This window comes from Delphinus delphis, chromosome 6, assembly GCF_949987515.2.
Source record: "Delphinus delphis chromosome 6, mDelDel1.2, whole genome shotgun sequence".
In the NCBI taxonomy this organism is placed as follows: domain Eukaryota; kingdom Metazoa; phylum Chordata; class Mammalia; order Artiodactyla; family Delphinidae; genus Delphinus; species Delphinus delphis.
Window position 1 is genome coordinate 56,938,878 of NC_082688.1, and position 20,255 is coordinate 56,959,132.

The window sequence follows — 20,255 nt, forward strand, 5'->3', positions numbered from 1 at the left end:
AGAACTCTGCAATGCATTTTAACATCTTATTCTACTGTTTATAGATGTGAATATACAGGTTATCACCTCCATTCAGAAGAAATTGAGTTTATTACTCACTGAATGTTTTTCTTAAAACTTTAAAAAAATATTTATTTTATTTATTTATTTTTATTAATTTTCGGTTGTGCCAGGTCTTAGTTGTGGCACATGCGGGATCTTTGCTGTGGCATGTGGGATCTTTTTTAGTTGTGGCATGTAGACTTAGTTGTGGCATGCGGACTTCTTAGTTGTAGCATGCATGTAGGATCTAGTTCCCTGACCAGGGATCGAAACCGGGCCCCCCTGCATTGGGAGTGTGGAGCCGTACCCACTGGACCACCAGGGAAGTCCCTACTCACTGAATGTTTGAAAATGTAAAACATTATTCTCCATTATGTAGTGACTAAGTATTCATGTATGGTACATTCAAAGGACAACTCAGTGTGACTTTCTGTAGTTAGCAAAATGTTTAAAGCACTCCAACCCCATTGCGTTTCAGTGCACCTGCAGGAAAGACATGGTGAAAATTTCAATGGATATCTTTGTGAGGAAATTTCAGCCAGACAGATACCAGCTTTGGAAACAAGGAAAGGATATATATACCATTGATCACACGAAGCCCACTCCAGAATCCACCCCTGAAGTAAAAGCATGGCTGCAGAGGAGGAGGAAAGTAAGAAAAGCATCCAGGAGGTAATGATCCTGCCCACACCCCATCCTACTTGTACTTACTCATTTAAAATGGGTCCTTGAACATAATGTTCTCAAAGACTATTTATTTGCTTTTTTTTTTCTGTTTATTCACCATCAGTTTACTTAATATCTTACGAAAAATTTGACGCAAAGTATTTTCAATTCTTTGGAAGTGTAATAAATAAATAGAATATAAACAGAGATGTATATTGTATTTGAGAATATTTTGAAAGTTGCAATGCATGAGAAATAGAACAATTCTAGACCTTCTAAACCCCTTACATTAATGTATTTAAAGATTTATCAGTGCCCTCTATTCATCTCCTTATTTTTGTCAACTTCAGTAACTCGATTTCCAACTTTTTAATTTTGCTGCTGATTTTGACTTTTAGTAGTTTTCTTTTTCATTTGTCAAACATCTCAGATATTACTTTTCTCATTGGGATGCCTATATATTTTGCTACATTATACACACTTGGCTTTATTCTTTCACAAGATGTGAATCAGAGCATGTGGTGTTTCTGTAACGTGGTTGTCCCTGTGTACTTTAATCTACATTCCATTTTTGTGGCCAGTGCCATTTCAAAAGCCTTTAGGCCTGTTGTGGTCATCTTGCTGTCTTAAAACCCATTAAATAGGGTGTGTGTTATGTTGCTCAGGTCCTCAGGCAACCTTTTTAGACTTTTGTATTTTCCAGGTTTATATTACATTTTTACTCTCCAGTATTACTCATTGTTTTTCTTTCAGATTGTAAAAGTAATATTTGTGCATTGGAGAAAATTTGTAAAATAAGGAAAAGAATAATGAAGGAGTCCCAAATCACCCATAACCTCACAATCCAGAGATAACCAGTGTTAACATTTTGTATATATCCTTTACATATATATTTTTATTTATTATATAATATTATATACATTTCCAAAATTGGGGCCATGCTCTTATTAATAATTTGATGACCAGTTTTATATTTTTTCATGTAACTGAATGATTTGCTACAACGTAATTTCTAATGCCTGCATGTATTTAATCTCCTGTATTTGGACCTGTAGCTTGTTTCTAGTTTTTTGCTACTAACCAAATAACACTCAATTTTAAGTCTTTGTCCACACTTCTGTTGCCTATTTTCTGACTCTCTCTCTCTCTTCCCCCCCCACCCCCCCCTGACAATTTACTTTCTGCTATTTTAGAATGCTAGTGAGTGGAGGAACCTTAAGAACATGGAGTGAAACCAGCATTTTGTAAGAGATATACTTGACGCATAGAATTAGTTAGTAGCAGAATTAAAACCCAGGTGTTCTTAGTTCACCCTATAGTCTACAGCAGGAATTTTCAAACTTTTAGTTTTCAAAGCAATTTAATAGGTTAGGAACAACATTTTAAAATTAGGAAGTAAAAGAGAATAAAATGCATTGTAGTTCTTCCCATGAGGTAAGGGTAAGTATTAATTCATGACATGTGTGAGCATGTGTATGTGTGTATTGTGTCATCATCTGAAATGTATAACTTACTGTGGGTTGCATTCGGAAGAGTTTGGGAAACACCGATTTAGAGAGTCACTGTGTTTTGTAAATGTGCGAATCCGCATTGCCAAAAAAGTTCACTGTGGAAGGAGGGGCAGTAGTCAGTCTTGAGTTCAGTAGCCAATGGCACATCTTGAGAATTGTTCTTTAATGGACAGAAAACACAGTACTCCAATTAGGTGTATGATGTGGTCTCTTAGTTACTAACCACAGTGGTCCTTGTGGGTTGACATTGAATATAGATCTATGACATTGAACAGATTCGAAATGCCTTTCAGTAGGTTAAAATAATCAGTGGTCTTCACTCACCCAGTTAGAAAGCCTAATGTTAAGGGGCTTGTTTATTATGCTCACCTTTGTGGTTTGATCATCGAGTTTGCTGATCTCCCTTAAGTAATATGCTATATCTAGGAAAATCTAATGAAGGGAATGATTCACTGAAATCTCAAAGAGATGTCAGCCATCCTATTGTAAGTGTACTGTGCTATTCATAATGTAGAGATATTCCACATAGGCCACTGCATGGGTTCTCAATAAAGTGATGATGATACCAATACTGTTACTTCCAGCAGCAGCCAAAGCTAATTTACATAGGTTATCCCTGGCTACCCCCTTTATTTATCTGTGACTTCCTATAGAAAAACACTAATGTGTTTTCTTGTGTGTGTGTGTACTCTAAAGTACACATCATTTTGATTTCAGTTGTAATTCTTCTTAAATGAAAGTGTTAGAAATGTGTCATATACAAAAGGCATCTGCAACAAAGCTATCAAGTGACTTGCTGGAAAATACTAGAAGAGGAAAACTTTAAAAATGGCGTCCACTCTGAAAATAAATAATACATTGATATAAGATGTTAAATACATATGGTTTGCCTTCCTCCTCTCTTAATTCCTTTAGCTAATGATAATTGGCATTTAACCTTAATGCTTTTCATGCATATTTCAGAATTGTACGAAACTCAGGGAAATATAGCCACCAGTTCACCTTGGAATGTAAATAATCTACTCAAATTTTAACAACAGCTTTATGGAATCTCCTCATTTCCTTTTTCTTTCTTCATTATCTAAATAATATTTTCTTTTATCCTTATGTCATCATTTTTCACTTTATTTTTCGCCTTAATATTGTTATAAAATTTTAAGTGATTTTCCAGTAATGTTTAATAATCAGTAATATTTAATAATCAATAATGTTTAACAATTTAGAGTTGTTTTAGTTTTTAGTAAATTGTTATTAAAACTGTGCTTAACATTTCAATTTGATCTATTCCTCGTGAAGATTATCTTTGTATAATGTGATTAAAAACCAATCAGTTTTCTCTTCTCTTTTTTCATTAAGTGAAAATAATATTTGTATATATGTTTTTTCCTGTCCATTGGAAATATTGTGTTCTGACTATAGCTTCTTTTGTTAAAAGCTTCCAGTGCACTAGTTCTCACTCTAAGAGGCCTAAGAATGAGGAAGATGAGGAAGTGTTAGCTGCAGTTGATGGGGCAGAGGGCCCCACTCCTGACCCAGACCCAGATGAGCTCAAGGACAGTGAAAAGCCAGAAGAAGCAGTGAAACTAGCAAATACAGAAGCACCTTCAGAGGAAGAGGCCTCTGCTAGCAGGATGCAGCTGGATCACAATTTATCAGATAATATCAGATTCGCAGGTGAGAAACTAGCTGATTATGTTTCACGTATTAGTAGTAGGTGATTGTTGATCTGCCTTAAATCTGTGTTTACTAGGGCAGATATGTTACTTTTCCACGTAGCTTAACCAATAAGCTATCTAAAACTATGCGGTAACTCAATCAAAAGGCCAAGGGAGTGTTATGAAAATCAGAAGCACCACTGCTACGGGTAATGGAATTTTGAGGCAAGCAGCCAGCAGTGCCTATTTCGTTTAATAAAAAAGAAGATTCTAAAATGAAAAAAATTTACTTTTAGTGCAACTCAATTTATAATATACAATACATTTTTTGGAAAGCCTCTCTCGAATTCACATGGAATAGAGAAAACCAATTATAGATAATTCTTTGCAGATTCTTAGCGTCGACTTAATTTTAGGAAGAAAATAAAGATTAAGGTTTTACAGAGGAACAGCAAACATCATTCAGTCCTGTGAAATGTGTATATAGTCCCCTGGCTGTTTCTCTGCGCCAAAGCCATCATCTGTAAATCTCAACTGCTTTGCTTTTCCCCGCTTTTATAGCATATTTCTCTGAAACTGTTTTAATGCTTTGCTTCTTTAATAGTTGTTGGAGATTTTGTCCTTTTCCTAATCGAGCTTGTTGGTAATTCCTGTCGCTCTCTCATACCCCTCATTTATTGTATCCTTCAACTGTGGGACTCTCCCCAATCCAGCCACCCTCTTGCTTCCTCTTTGTTCAAGGCACGTTATCTCTTGTCTGGACTGTTGCAGAAATTACTTCCTTCCTGTCTTGCCTGTGTCCACTCTAGTCACCCCTACTAGTCAGTTCTCCATATGGCAGTCATAGTGATCCATTTAAAAGACGTGGTTTGTTTTGTCCCTCCCATCTTCTTGCTCTTATTGCACTCAGAGTAAAAGAAAAAGTCCTGATCATTGTCCTAGTTAATCGGATCCTTGGCTGCTTCTCTATTCTTACTACCTTTTGCTCTTGAAATATCTATGTTAATAGAGTTTAAATCATAGACTTTTTTTTCACTGAGTTTATATTTAATTGGAGAGCTAGACAAATATATAATTCCTATCTAGTGTGCTGAGTGCCACTAGTAGCGATGGCATAGGGTGTTCCTGGAATACCAAGGAAAGACCTGAAATAGACAGGAGGCTGGACTGGCAGGGTTTCTTGGAGTAAGTGATATCTGAATTGACTTGTGATGAACACATGGAAAATAGAAAGTAAAGAAGGTAGGGAAGGGAATAGCAAGCAGTACAGAGAACAGTTATGCAGTGCTTACGGATATTTCTTTATAGTCTCTCGCCGTAGTTTTTTTTTGTTGTTGTTGTTTTTAATCACACCAGGTTAAATTAACTACTTTACAAATTACTGGGTAGTTTAAGCTAAGGGTACCCAGGTTTATTATTTGTGTCACTGCCTGGTCTCTTGCATTTGGACTTCCAGGTTTTGAGACCTGGCAGAGCATCTAATAGAGGACTTGGCTAGTGCAGCATCCGAGCTACTGTGTGATAGGTGAAATGATGCTTGTGTGTGTGCACGTGTGCGTGTATGTGTAAGGAAGGGAGGAGGGTGAATAGAGACGGCTGTAGGAGAGAAGTGCATGTGATATTCTTCTCCTTTCATATGCTGTCATTGTATGATGCAGGATTAGTGTAGGAAATAATTTTTATTCGATCTCACAGTTTTACATGTGGTTTTTCTTTTTTAATATAAATTTATTTTTGGCTGCGTTGGGTCTTCGTTGCTGCGCATGGGTTTTCTCTAGTTGCGGCGAGCGGGGGCTACTCTTTGTTGCGGTGCATGGGCTTCTCATTGCGGTGGCTTCTCTTGTTGTGGAGCCACGGGCTCTAGGCATGCAGGCTTCAGTAGTTGTGGCTTGTGGGCTCTAGAGCGCAGGCTCAGCAGTTGTGGCTCACAGGCTTAGTTGCTCCATGGCATGTGGGATCTTCCCAGACCAGGGCTCGAACCCGTGTCCCCTGCATTGGCAGGCGGATTCTTAACCACTGCGCCACCAGGGACTTCCCTACCTGTGTTCTTGAGATACATCCTCTGAGCTGGAATGTTTCGTCAGTAGCATATATTGGAATTAAGTTCTTATTTTTAGAAAGATCTCAACTTGCTATTGCTTGGGTAATTATTGTTATTGCCCTGGCTTTTGACATTGGTCTGCAGTGGAACCTCTTTTTAAATCCCTTATTTTGTCAGTAAGTATATTATTTTGCCACCTTAACAATTACGAAGGCTGCATGGTGCTTTGGTGACCTTTCCCACTCAGGTCTTTAGTGGAAATTTAGAGGGAAAGTTTGATGGTAGAAATTTAGTTGAGAATAGTTCAACAGTTCTCAGCAATAACACAGTGTAAGATTTATTAACAGTCTTTTGTTTTACTCCTCAGGAAACGTCTGCCTAAGCACATCTGTGGCAGAGAAAATCAAAACTGAGGCTGACCAAACCTGTGCCACAATTCCGCCTTCAAATCCCAGTGATGCTGACGATTCCATGTCTAGTGACCATGTTATGTCTAAGGAATCAGAGCCACCCAAGCTTCCATGGCCAAAGTCACCTGAGTCGTGCTCCTCTGTGGTGGAGAGTAACAGTGCTTTGACAGAGGGAGAAGAGAGTGATGTGGAGAGCCATGGGGTAGGCCTTGAACCTGGGGAAGTCCCAGAGGTCCCCAGTGGAGAGAGAAATGGCTTCAAAGTCCCCAGTGTATGTGGCAGTGTCAATTTTTACCATATTTATTATGTTGTCAAGGCACTTTCTGCAAACAGAATGCTGTGCATCAAAATCTTGCTTTAGGGCAGAAATAACATTTCACATTTATGGGTCTTAATCATATTTCTTTCAATGACCGGGAGGTAAGCCTTCTGTGAGGTCTGGCTCACATGGTAATAATTCAGAGAACATGGAACTTTTGGCCACATATTGGAGCTTAATTTTCTTACTTAAAAATTTTTTCTAACACTAAACTCTTTATTTTGAGATAATTGTAGATTTACATGCAGTGGTAAGAAATAGTATAACAAGGTCTTATGTATCCCTTTTGCCCCAATAGTGTTTTCTTTTTTTTTTTTTTTCCAATAGTGTCTTCTTGGAAAACTATAGTAGAATATCACCATGATACTGACATTGATGCAGTCAAGATACAGAGCGGTTCTGTCACCTCCAATAGTAGCCAGGCTGGAAATAATTTCAGCTGCAGGGCTCTGGCCTCCTTCTGCCAATGCTTAATACCTCTGGGTTGCAGGCTTCCCACAGCCTCTATTTTAAGATTAAGGCTCATCTGGTCATACTTTTCCCTGACTCTTTCCTCATGGGCTCTGAATCTAGGACCAGGCTGACCCTTCTGGTCCTGCCCACCGTGGGAACCAGGCCTTTGCCTCTTGGAAAACTCAAGATCCCTCTTGATTTCCAGCCTCCCCATTCTAACCCTTTGCATAGGGCCTCCCTGTTTCTCATATGTTCTTGTACGATGTTAATATCATATGCTCTCAGCGTAAACTTTCACTGTAACTTTAAGATTGTGAGTGTATCAGCCAAGCTACGACTGCATGTAGTGATTGTCATAATTTGGTAACCTCTTTTGACCTGCACAACTTGATAAAGGAGTTCAAGTGGATGAGTAAGGGAAGCCTCAAATGTTGGAGCTGATAAATTGTGCCAGCCACTGAACAGACCTACTTCCGGACTGCTCCTGGTCATTTCAACTCATCCCAGGCCTTTTGGAGCTTTAGTAGCAAGGGAGAGTAAATAAAGACATCAACTTGGAATACTCTGTTCATAAGTAATTTTAAAATGTCCAATAAAATATAGATGATTTCCTAATTTCACCCAATAACTTTTATCATTTTTATGCATGATTGTCCTACTGAACTATAAAATATTTCTCAGAAGTATCTGAGAAATAGAAAAATATGATCTAATTTATTTGAAAAGGTTGTTGAGCAATTTGAAAATAGTATTCACATACCAGTAAATAAAATTTACAACTTAATTTCACATAGCGATTGTAGCTGGATAGATATTGGGATTCTAGAATGGTGAATAAGTCACATGCCTGTTTATATTTGGTCAGCTTCTTTAACTAGAATGGAACGGAAAGTAAGTTTTCTGTTTCCTTGCTTTCAATGGAGGCAGTTGGATTCTCAGTGCCGTTAACCTTCATCTTTATCATTTCTCTGAACAAAGCCTGACTGCCTAGGAAAGCAAGTGCTGCTGTTGAGGGCTGAGGGACTTGGTTTGCTCTCATCAGAAACGGCTGTGTGGTATTCTTTTCTCATACCATGGTGTCAGACAGTCCTTCTAAGTGATACAGAGCCATTTCATTTTTGTGTAGTGTGACCAGTGTTTCTTAGTATTAAGCGTGATGCCACGTGTATGCTGGTAGCAGTCAGCTTTAGTCAACCTTCTCAAGAAACATTGCGTTATTTTTTAAACAGTGTCTGTCTATCTGTAACTGGACTCCATGCTTTTCCTGGAATAAATCAAATGTGTTCAAACCTTACCTGCTATTCCTGCTGTTCAAAATACTCCTCCCCTAGAGAGGTAAATGTACCGCTTCCTCATTGCACTCAAGGCTCCACTCAAATGTCTTCTTGTCAGAAAGGGCTTCTCTGATGACCCCATATAAAATAGCCTTCTCCCCATCTCTTTCCATTCTTTGTCATGCTTTATTGTTTTTATTGTTGTATTACTATTGCTTAATAGTACTTCATAAATATTTATTTTCTACTTGTTTTTTGTCTGTGCTCCCCCCACCCCCACCCCCAATCTATATTGTACTCTTTGGAAGCAGGGACCTTCTGTAGCTCACTCTTAGAACAGTGTGGCATGTAGTAAGGGTTTAGTAAATATTTGTTATTGTTGACTAAGTTATAATTCCTCACATTAATTTTTAGCTGTTATAAACTACAGGTAAATCTCACCCTGTATTATACTTTGTGATCCCAGCTTTGATTAGAATGCTCTCACACATTTTCTCATAATTCTGTTTTGGTGTCAGATGTCAGCATAGTTTCTCTCCCTCTGGGCCCTGCTTCTTCAGCTTACTGGGAAATTCCTGAGACTCCTTTCTTTTGCAGTCAAATGTTGATGCAAACCCACTAGTTTCGAACTCTTTCTCTAACCACACTCCTGCCTTTTTTGGGGGGTTGCTGCATGGGCAAGAAAGCTTGGAAGTAGTTTCTGCCTGGAAGATGTCAGGATGCACAGGACTTTTTCCTTTACCTTTGAAAGGAAAATGTAGTCTGGGCAGCTCAGGACAGAAGATTTTACGTAAAATTTAAGTGGTTTCAAGATGACAGTAATGTGCCATATTAAACAACAGCAACAACTTTTGATTTCCTGTTTGATCCTCAGAGAAGTGGCGATTCATTTTTGAATGGAAGGAAGAGTACAGGCTCACCTTGGCAGTACTTCCTCCTGTGTGAGGATGGAAAGCAAAATAACCTGCCACATAGTCACACATGACCAAATGCCATGGTCCTATTTTGTTATGAATATATAATCCTAAATTTAAATTAGTTTTAAAGAACTTTTGAAAACTAGCTAACTGCTGAGTTTATTGTAGGTTTGAGAAGCGTACCCTGCACTACAGATAGTGTTTTTGTTTTTTTAAATATTTAGGTATCTATTTCGGCTGTACCTGTCTTAGTTGCAGCATGCGGGATCTTCATTGTGGCATGAGGACTCCTTAGTTGCAGCATGCGGGATCCAGTTCCCCAACCAGGGATTGAACCTGGGCCCCCTGCATTGGGAGTGCAGAGTCTTACCCACTGCACAACCAGGGAAGTCCCCAGATAGTGTTTTTGTTTTTGTTTTTTTAAATTTATATTTTGTTTTTGGCTGTGTTGGGTCTTCATTGCTGCGCGCGGACTTTCTCTCATTGCTGCGTTGTGGCGAGTGAGGGCTACTCTTCGTTGCGGTGCATGGGCTTCTCACTGCTGTGACTTCTCTTGCTGCGGAGCACAGGCTCTAGGCACGTGAGCTTCAGTAGTTGCAGCATGCAGACTCAGTAGTTGTGGTTCACAGGCTTAGTTGCTCTGTGGCATGTGGGATCTTCCCGGACCAGGGCTCGAACCCGTCTCCCCTGCACTGGCAGGCCGATTCTTACCCACTGTGCCACCAGGGAAGTCCCTCCAGATAGTATTTTAATATAAAGTGGAAGAATAGTTAACTGACTTCCCTGTCAGTAAAATTATTAATAGAATGGGTTCCTATTTCTTTTGACTTGTAGGTTTAAATTTCTTTAACGAAGTGTTAATTCCTCAGCAGGTGAATAAGTGTAAGAGTTCTTCATAATTAACTTGTTGTAAATCATCATAACCATAGTTTTTTGTTTTAAAACAAGTCTTTAACGGTGGCTGTTTCTCCCCCATTTGTGTTCTGTAACCAGAGAATAGAAGGAGAAACCAAAACTGCTAAAAGTTGGCGCCATCCACTTAGTAAGCCTCCAGCAAGATCCCCAATGACTCTGGTGAAACAGCAGGCAACGAGTGATGAAGGTGAGCTTGTGTTGTTTTCCAATATTTATTCCGTATAGACTGTATAATACTCAGAAGTTATTCTGTCAGTTTGTTGTAACAAACTTCTAAAAAATGGCCTGGTAGAAAAGAAATCTCACCAAGTGGCAAATATATACACCATAAGGAGACCATAAGTAATACGTAATTTATTTGGAATTTATATTTTAGGGATACATCCTTGCTTCACATAATCTAGCCATGTTAAAGTCTTCCTTTTTTTATATGATGGGGTAAATTGGTCATTTCTGACATTTGCCTTGAGACCCTCCAGAAGGAGCTGACAATCATTTTTCTCAAGGTATCAAATTACGGAAATAACATGCTTTGTGTTTCTTTGCATTGCCTTTAACTTGAATCCTTTAAATTTATTAACACCATTTGAGTACAAAACTAGATGCAGTACTTCTATATCCTGTTACACCTGGTGTGTCATGAAACATCCTTTCTCATTAACTAGATTTTACTGATGTGGCTTGGTGTGAAGTAGTTTTATTTACAACCAGTTACTATTCCTAGATGTAACATTTGTCTGTTTGTCTTACCTAGTTGCCCCTTTTACCTCTCTTTTTCCAAAAATGTTTTTTTGTTGTCTTCAATCATACCTCTGACCAGCTGTTTCTTCCTTGCAAGTGTCTCATAGCATCATAAGGGTCTATTTTTTTTCCATCTCTAAAAGGATCAGTTCAAGCAGGTTTTCTGTAAAAAGCCCTTCTTTGAGGTGTTCTCATTTCCTGGTGGAAATTGTTAATCAAGTCTGTGAGGATGCTGTCAAGGGAATAACTTGAATCTTGGGTTCAGGCTTCCATTTAGTTTAAATCCAGTTTATCAGAGTACACATCTTTAGCAGATTTTTTTTAACTTTTATTCACTGTCTTCTTTTATGCCGCATGTTTAGTTAGAAAAAAAGATCCTCACTGTAGGGATCAGATAATGATAGTAGCAGTCTCTGTAATGCCAATTCAAGGTAGAATTCTGCCTTGAGTATAAAAGTAATGAAACATATTTGCCTTTATTTCCATATATCATCATGTTCAGTTTTTCTTTCTCCAACTTTATCATATGCAGCACAAACCGTTTTCCCCTTAGTGCCAAGATAAAGGACTGTTCTGTATAGAGTAATTAATACTTAATTTACATTACTTACGGATTTTCATTACCCTTCCCCATCATAGCCTCTGACAGCATAGCTTCTTGGAAGGGAATGGGCTATCCTAACACATAAGGAAAACTGCCTTCTCCTATGTCATTATCTTCCTAGGAAGTTTATTTCCATGTGAATCATCGTAAATTGGCCCAGAGTTTCTCCATGGAGAGAAGTTCTGATTTCGATCAGTATAGCTTGCCAAATTTCTAAATGGATTGGTTTAACGAAGACATCTCCAAAGTCTGAGGTTAAATATCTTGCTGAAACACTGGTGATTGTAGCTTTTGCAGCAGTCTCACCCTCTATTTTAATATATGAAGGACTGCTGCGGTCCTCTGGGGATTTTTGAGAATTGAGAGGAGAAATCAGAGAATTGAGAGGAGAAATCAGTGATGGCTAAAGATTTTTACAGACTTCCAAACAGAGAGTGGATAATATTCCATGTCCTGGAGCAAATTACTTATTTATTGGGCATTGAATGTTTTTACCTCAGCCTTCTCCCTCTGTGTCTTGTACATCTAAAAGTGAATAAAAATCATCATTATTATGATTATAATTATGTCATTATTAGACGTCATTATTAGAAAGTGATGAAGAGTGGGATTAGTGCTCATTGGGAGCACACAACTCCAAATCTAGCGTCTTTTGGGAATTTCCTACCATAACTACTGGGCTCCTTTTGCACTCCTTTTATAGAAGTAAGTGTGTATGCCAGACAGGAGCATGACTAGATTGGAGCATCTGAGAAATTGCATCTCTAAACAGCAGTGTCCCTTGTTGGTGAATGAGCATTTCTCTGTTCAAGCTGGCATTTGACTCCCTAACAGAAAAGCAGCAGAGGGGAAAGATATTGATCCAGCACCTCTGGGAGCTTATGTGGGAGATAAGAGTTACCTCTAAGCTGCTCTTCTCAAAGGACAGTGCAGTGGCTCTTTGATACTCAAGTGGCCTGAAACTGTAGAGATCATTCTAATTGGTGGCAGATCCAGTAATTACAGGATCAGCAAGGATTTCCTGACTCTTAGCCTGTTCTTTCCTGGAAGATTTTCCATACTTAGCAGAAAAACACGAGGGTCTACAGTGGTGGAGCAGAGTGGGGAGATACCTAAGAAATGAATTGATGTTTCAGAGTATATAGCATTTTTACATAAAAACTAATATCTAATTCATTCTTTTTAGGAGGATGAAAAACTCTCTCAAATGTATACTACATATTATTATTATTATAAATTTATTTATTTTTGGCTGTGTTGGGTCTTCATTGCTGCATGCGGGTTTTCTCTAGTTGCGGTGAGCAGGGGCTTCTCATTGCAGTGGCTTCTCTTGTTGTGGAGCACGGGCTCTAGGAACACAGGCTTCAGTAGTTGTGGCATGTGGGCTCAGTAGTTGTGGCACACGGGCTCAGTTGCTCCATGGCATGTAGGATCTTCCCAGACCAGGGCTCGAACCTGTGTCCCCTGAATTGGCAGGTGGATTCTTAACCACTGCACCAACAGGGAAGTCCCTGCATATTCATTATTTGTAGTTTAAAAGAAATTACTAATCTGTCTCTGGTTTTCTTTTAACTGAAGTGTTTTTCAGTTCCCTTTTCCCTTAAGTCAGGCAGCTGCACTGCCTGATCAAGGTGATCCTGAAGCATGGATTAATATTCTGTATATTTTTCTGTTTTTGAAGCTAATTATACAATGTTGAATTGAAACAGACTTGAAAGAGAAGTGCTTGGGTGGGTCGTTTTAGTTTTGAAACATTCTGGCTATGTATCCATTCTCCTCTTGTGATGTGTCACTATAACAGCATGTTCCCCTTCTCCGATTTCAGACCTTTGTGGTTGAGTGTCTATAACGAAAGGGGTGTGTATGCAGCATGGGTGAGCCAGGGAGGCTCTGAGAATAACAACTTGCCTGGCCTCAGAAGGCCCTGAGTGTGAGAGGATGGACCCTGGCCGGGCGGGAAGCTCAGAAATCCGCCATAGTAATTCTTTTTTTTTTTTTTTTTTTTTTCTGCGGTACGCGGGCCTCTCGCTGTTGTGGCCTCTCCCGTTGCGGAGCACAGGCTCCGGACGCGCAGGCTCAGCGGCCATGGCTCACGGGCCCAGCCGCTCCACAGCATGTGGGATCACCCGTGTCCCCTGCATCGGCAGGCGGACTCTCAACCACTGCACCACCAGGGAAGCCCAGTAATTCTTTTTCTTTGGTTGCCGAAGATGTCTGCCCAAAGGCTCTCACATATTTCCCTTAATGTTACAGATTCGATTGAGGATAAGTGACTTTAAGGCTGTTCATGATCCAGTACCAGCTTCTCTCTGCAGCTTCATTTCCCTCAACTACCCAACGTGAATCCTCCTTTCCATCCATTCAGACTTGTTTGTTTTTTCTCCTGAGTATGTCTGCTGCTTTATGCTTTCCCTGTGATGCACCTTTCCATCTTGGGACTCTCACCTACTTCTCACCATTTACCCCTCCTTCCTCTTACTTCTCCTCTACTGTCCTATCCCATCTATACTTAGCTCTAGCATATCACTCGTCATCTTACGCTGTGCTTCAGTCTTTTTCTCCTCGCTCTCACTCCTTTTGTCTCCCCACTCCAAGTCCAAGGTCAGTCTGTGGCTTAACTCACCTGTGGATCCAAAAGCAGGAAGTCCTTAGTGATTAATAACCTTGAAATCAGCCATTAAAAAAGATAATGAAATACTTTTTTTTTTTTTTTCTGGCGGTACGCGGGCCTCTGACTGTTGTGGCCTCTCCTGTTGCGGATCACAGGCTCTGGAAGCACAGGCTCTGGACGCACAGGCTCAGCGGCCATGGCTCACGGGCCTAGCCGCTCCGCGGCATGTGGGATCTTCCCGGACCGGGGCACGAACCCGTGTCTCCTGCATCAGCAGGTAGACTCTCAACCACTGTGCCACTAGGGAAGCCCATGAAATACTTTGATATAACGTATGCTGTCACGTTAAAAGGAAAACCAAAATTCTTGTCCAGGAAGTATTCTCTCTGTATATACGTGTATAGAAGAACATATGGTTTTAATTAGCTGTAGATATAATATGTCACCTAACTCAGTTTTGTATCCTGAATGTGTTGGAATCCTCTTTCTACTGTGCCAAATCCTAGAACCTACTCAAAGTTAATATGAAGCTGACGTGTTGCAGATGTGGCCAGTGCTTTGGAGGCCTGAGGGCCCCCAGAGTAACGATTGGGATAGTTGCTTAGCTAGCACCTGGGTGTGTATGTAGGGGTGTGTGTGTGTGTGTGTGTGTGTGTGTGTGTGTGTGTGTGTATGCACGCGCGCATGTGCGTGCGTATGTGTATTTCCTTCCCAGTTTGAAGGCATTCTTATTCAAAAATTTTTCACTAATGTGTGCTTTTTCTGACTAGTTTTCATTGGCAGCAGTTTGTGCTGACACAAACTCAGGACTTTTCCTGAACTGACCTTAGGCTAATAGACATTGTACATTGACATCCATATTCTGAACATGCATTTTATCCATCCCCCTGCCTTGCCCTTTATAGTTCATTGTTTGGTCTTTAACTTCTCCTGCACACATATGTGCATTTTTTAAAATTGAAGTATAGTTGATTTATAGTGTTTCGGGTGTCATGTATGTGTTTGTTTCCCACCTAAAATGTTTTTTTTACTACATTTGTTTCCGGTATAAATTTTCCAACTTTTCCTACTGTTGACTTACAGTATCTTCACTGCTTTTGTACTTACTGTGCACATAACCCCCTTGGTGAAGTGATAAGGTTAATGTTGTTTCTAAAGCACCTGTAAAGGAGAAACCCTGCAAACACACAGGAGACCTCATGAACGTGGCAGTGGCTGACGCAGTGATACTGTACTCAGTGATTCCCATGGTTGTTGGCGTCAGTTTGAGTTGACATACTAATGCTGTCTGTGGAGTTTTGCTGGAGACTTAGAAAGTTAAGTTGAAAGTTTATAAGAAAATATACAAGATTGTTATCAGGTGATTTTAGTTCTCTTTTCTTTGCTGATGACTTTTAAAACTTTTTGTAATAAATACATTTATATTTGGGCAAAAAAATATTTTAAAGAGACAGTGTGGATGTGATGTACTGGATTACCAGATAATCCTCCAGTTACAAAAGAATCAGAAAAATAATTGATAAATAAAACAATCAACCTTTATACATGCATGGAGAGGCAAAAGTAACATAAAGGGTCTTATTTCTCCATGTCTGTGGTCATGGTCAGCCAGCTGCAGTGCTCCATTAGCTGCATGACCCTCCGTGCTTTGGCTCTGTGCTTACCAAGTGAAGACTAGCAGCCTCTGCCACATGGAGCTCTTAGGAGGGTTAAAAGACTATGTGTAAGGCACTCAGAACAGCGTCTGGCACATAATGAATGTTTGTTGTCTGTGTTGTGACATGAGGAGCAGGAAGAGGCTGATAGCTGAGCTCTCGAGAAATGAGGGAAATCCAGAGGGGAGTCACGGCGAGATGACATTCAGGTGGGTAGGAGAGAGTGAATGCTGTGCCGTTTGGAGGAAATATGCCGGGACTAGGGTGGAGGCTGGGAAATCAGAGCTAAGACCTCATAGGATCCCCCAGACTCATAAAGTGGGACTCCTGAAAGCCTAAGCCCTTAGTTAAGGGTGTGCTAAGGAAAAACTAAAGACCAAAATGGACCATAGGCCCAGGCAGAGGCCAAGAGGTCCCGCTGCTGGGTCTCAGCTTGGGTGGGGAAAGAGGATAGGATAAGAGAAAGTCACCCTAACAATTCTTAACCATAGGGCTGCCGTCACATTTATGCCTCTTATTCCAATCAGAAATTTAAAGTAAAAGTGCCTCCAGGGCATCTAGCAGAAGCAATTGGAGAATCTTTTGAACCCACCTGAATAGGAGTTTAGTTGACTAAAAGACAGTAGACGCTGACTGAAGCCCTGGCCTTTGTCCCTTACAAGTTTTTCGACTTCTGGCAAGCCTTCTCTCTGGCCTCAGTTTCCTTTTGTGTAAAATGTGAGCCTTGGTTTTGAGTAATTAGGGCTCCTAACCTACAGGTTCATGAATGGATTTTTGACATTTCAAATACCCTGAAATAATGTGGTGATATGTTGAGCTCATCACCCTGGGACCAAATTTTTGCTTGTAACTCTTCAACTATAATTTTATACGGAAAAATTGAAAGATGCCATTACCCATCTGTACTGTTTACCCAAGTGCAGAGGTGATGCCACCTACACGTTTGAATATTGACAAGATTCAGATTAAAGCGCTGGTTATGGCTCTGATTTTCTTTAATCTGAGCTGTCTGGATAACTCTTTCTAAATCATCAGTTCAGCAAGTGCAGTACTATAATGAGCTGTTAAGGATCTCTTTGAAATTAAAGACAGCTTAGATCCTGATCCTATCTCTGTAATGTCTGCATGCCTTGAGGGTTACATTAAAAGTGTATTTCAGGCAGTGTTACAGCAATTTATTTTTTGGACAGTCTGTCTATATTAATATTATAATTCATTTAGTAATAGATTAAATATTTAAATATAGAGATGGAAGAGGTGGAAATTGCTACATTAATTAGAGATTATTCTTGGAGTTTGGCCATTATGTAACCTATTTAAGCTACATTTTCAGTTATTTTGAAGAATAAAATGTGTACATTTAAGTACATTTAAGCAAGGAAAATCTCAGGAACTCACATCTGACAAAATCTGATTAATTCCTCAATGTTTTTCTCTGTTTCACACTCATTTTGTGGAAACATTCGTGTTTATAATGCAACTGAGGGCTTCCCTGGTGGCGCAGTGGTTGAGAGTCCGCCTGCCGATGCAGGGGACACGGGTTCATGCCCCGGTCCGGGAGGATCCCACATGCCGCGGAGTGGCTAGGCCCGTGAGCCATGGCCGCTGAGCCTGTGCGTCCGGAGCCTGTGCTCCGCAACGGGAGAGGCCACAACAGTGAGAGGCCCCGCGTACCGCAAAGAAAGAAAAAAAAAAAAGTTATAATGCAATTGAATGATAAATTGGTGCTAAACATGTTTTCCCAAGACTGATTTCACTTTATTAGAGATTTTTGTTTTCTTCTGGGATTGTCTGATATTTCCTGGGTATTTTCTGAGCTTTACCCTGTGTCATTTGGTAACTGTTAGTTCTGTTGGTGCAAAAGCTGGCTTTTGGGCTCTTTGTAATCATCCCTCAAACAAAAGGACATTACTTTGAATTGGCTGTTTCACTTTATCTTTGGCAGACAGATGTTTTAGAGAATTAATGCCCTCCTGCCCCTGGCATGCTGTAACTCCCTCCTTTCTAAGAGCATTGATATAGGTTTGCCAATCTTCATTTTGTAAAAAAATTTTTATTTCAAAGATTTAAGTGGATATATTGACCAAATATAATAGTGATGTCTTTTATTGATTCAAACTTTAAAAATGTTATTCTAAGTATTAGAATAAATTAAAAATTTGTTTTACGTAGTAAGGTAGATAGCTAGTGGGAAGCAGCCGCATGGCACCAGGGATATTGGCTCGGTGCTTTGTGACAGCCTGGAGGGGTGGGATAGGGAGGGTGGGAGGGAGGGAGACGCAAGAGGGAAGACATATGGGAACATATGTTTATGTATGACTGATTCACTTTGTTGTAAAGCAGAAACTAACACACCATTGTAAAGCAATTATACCCCAATAAAGATGTTAAAAAAAATTTGTTTTAATACCAAAAACGTTTTTGCCAGATGGTAATGGGCACCTGACTGTTTTTGGTTAGCAACCTGAGACCTGCCTTCTAGTCTCTCCTTGGCTGTTAATGGCTGTATGGCCTTGGAAAACTAAGTCATGTAACCTTCTAAGGCTTATCATATGTATGATGAAATTGTTGGATTAGTGATCCCAAAGTTTCATTCAGACTCTAAAGGTCTTTAATTCTATCAAAATATAATAGGAAGAAACTATCACAACATTTTAAATCAACTCTACTCCCCGCCTCCAAAAAAAAATAAAATAAAATGTAAGGTCCCCAATCCTAATATATATATGTAATAGGAGAGGATACTGTGTAGTCCTCTTGCTTCATGCTAGCCTTTCTTGGAAAAGCAAAATAGTGAAGTATAAGAACGTTCCTCATCAACAGTGTTTCCCCTCTGTAAAAAGTCCTTTTCTCTGCCAGTTTTGAAAAACAAATGCTGTTTTATGATCATTGCATTTCATGCTCCAAATGTTATTAATTTTTACATAACGATCTCTTCTTTGTTCCATCAGTTCTTATTAGCTTGAGGTAATATTATACTTTCATAATAAGCACGGTTATATTTCTGTCTGTTTAAGCAATAAAACAGCAACTTCAGCAGATTACTAAGCAGATTGGCTTGGAATGTTTGTTGATAGGTCACAACCAGTGTTTTCCTGCATTATGTGGACACAAAACATTAGATGTTGTTGGCACTCAGATTTAATGGATATTTTATCTAGCACTTAGCTTTGTAATAAACGGACGTTCTCAGTTTAGCTTGATTTTTCTGTTACAAAGCCCATTGGAGTCCCAAGGGCATTGACCTTTTCTGCAATACAGGGAATAAAAATAAAAAACACCTTGCCCTTATTATGGAGTGGCTTGGTAAGGGTTTGATTGAATTAGACAAAAATGCGCTAGCTTTTTAACTCATGTTACACGGTTGCTTTCTGTAGTTTTCAGAATCAATCTTGAGACTTTTTTAAAAGTGGTTGGCATGAAGTCTTATGATCAGATGTCTATAAGTGCTGAAAGCATTGGGATTGTAAAATGAGAGTCAAGACTTTGATTTATTTGAATTCATGTGTGCCTTGTTTTACTCTTAAAGTCTTGTAGAAAACATCTGAGGAACAGCTTTTGATATTATAATTGTGTGGTTCATTCCATTCCTTAGGAAAATAAATTATTGTATTAGGTTGAAATGTATGAAATTGCTATTTGATTTTCATATATCTTCATGTATTACTTTACATTTCCTTAAACTTGTACACAACCCCTTCTCTCTGGAGACAAGGGTGTCTTACCCTATAGGCCATTGAATTATCCTGTGTTTTGTACTACATTTTAGGCATTTTTAGTTCTATCTTTTGTTTGGCTGTGAAACTATGAATATTGAGAATAAGCATGCAGTTTGCAAAGTTAATGTAGCTTTTAAAATTTAATTTTATAATTACTTTATGGTCTTCATTTTCTTTGTTTTGTCTCTGACTATTGAAAACTTAGCTCTGGGCTGGCAGTGTTTTTTGCAGGCTGACATTTGGGGACCATTGTCGTGGATTTTAGGAAAAGACTTTTTACTTCTGGGAGGGATGTTAAGTAATATGTGTAAGGCTCCCAAATAGTGAGTGGTTAGGAAGTGGCTCACTTTATCATCATTTAAATTCGATACAGTATTGTTTTATTCTTTTTTCTGATTCTTAGTTTCCCAGTTTTAGGGAAGTGATGAGGTGACATTTTTTTATACATACCACATGGACCTCTAAATTCTACATTGTTTTACTGTTCATGTTTGGTTTTGTTTTGTTATGGGGAGACATTTTCAAGATTGAAAAGTGTAGGGATTTTTGTTTTGCTAATAAAAAAGTAGAAACCAAAGGAGAAAAGGTTTGTGATGATATATGAACATATTTGAATATTACTCAAATATTTCTATAGTTGTTAAGGTCTTTTCTTGAGGAATCATACTTTATGATGCCTTTAAATGAGTTAGCCGAGGATCTGGGGTAAGACTCTTCTTGGG

At 39.2% G+C, this 20,255-nt stretch overlaps 1 protein-coding gene across 6 annotated transcripts in view; it reads left to right on the plus strand.

Moving 5' to 3' along the window:
• Positions 1-20,255, plus strand: part of KDM4C (lysine demethylase 4C) — a 398,364-nt gene that overhangs the window by 210,282 nt on the left and 167,827 nt on the right. For 4 of the 6 annotated variants that reach the window (XM_060014734.1, XM_060014735.1, XM_060014737.1 and 1 more), the window contains 4 exons: positions 521-714; positions 3,655-3,893; positions 6,283-6,596; positions 10,282-10,390. In XM_060014734.1, coding sequence (XP_059870717.1) covers positions 521-714; positions 3,655-3,893; positions 6,283-6,596; positions 10,282-10,390 — 856 coding nt within the window. Of the gene's footprint in view, positions 1-520; positions 715-3,654; positions 3,894-6,282; positions 6,597-10,281; positions 10,391-20,255 lie in introns of those variants that run through there. The other 2 variants (XM_060014733.1, XR_009519875.1) reach the window with 2 other exon arrangements.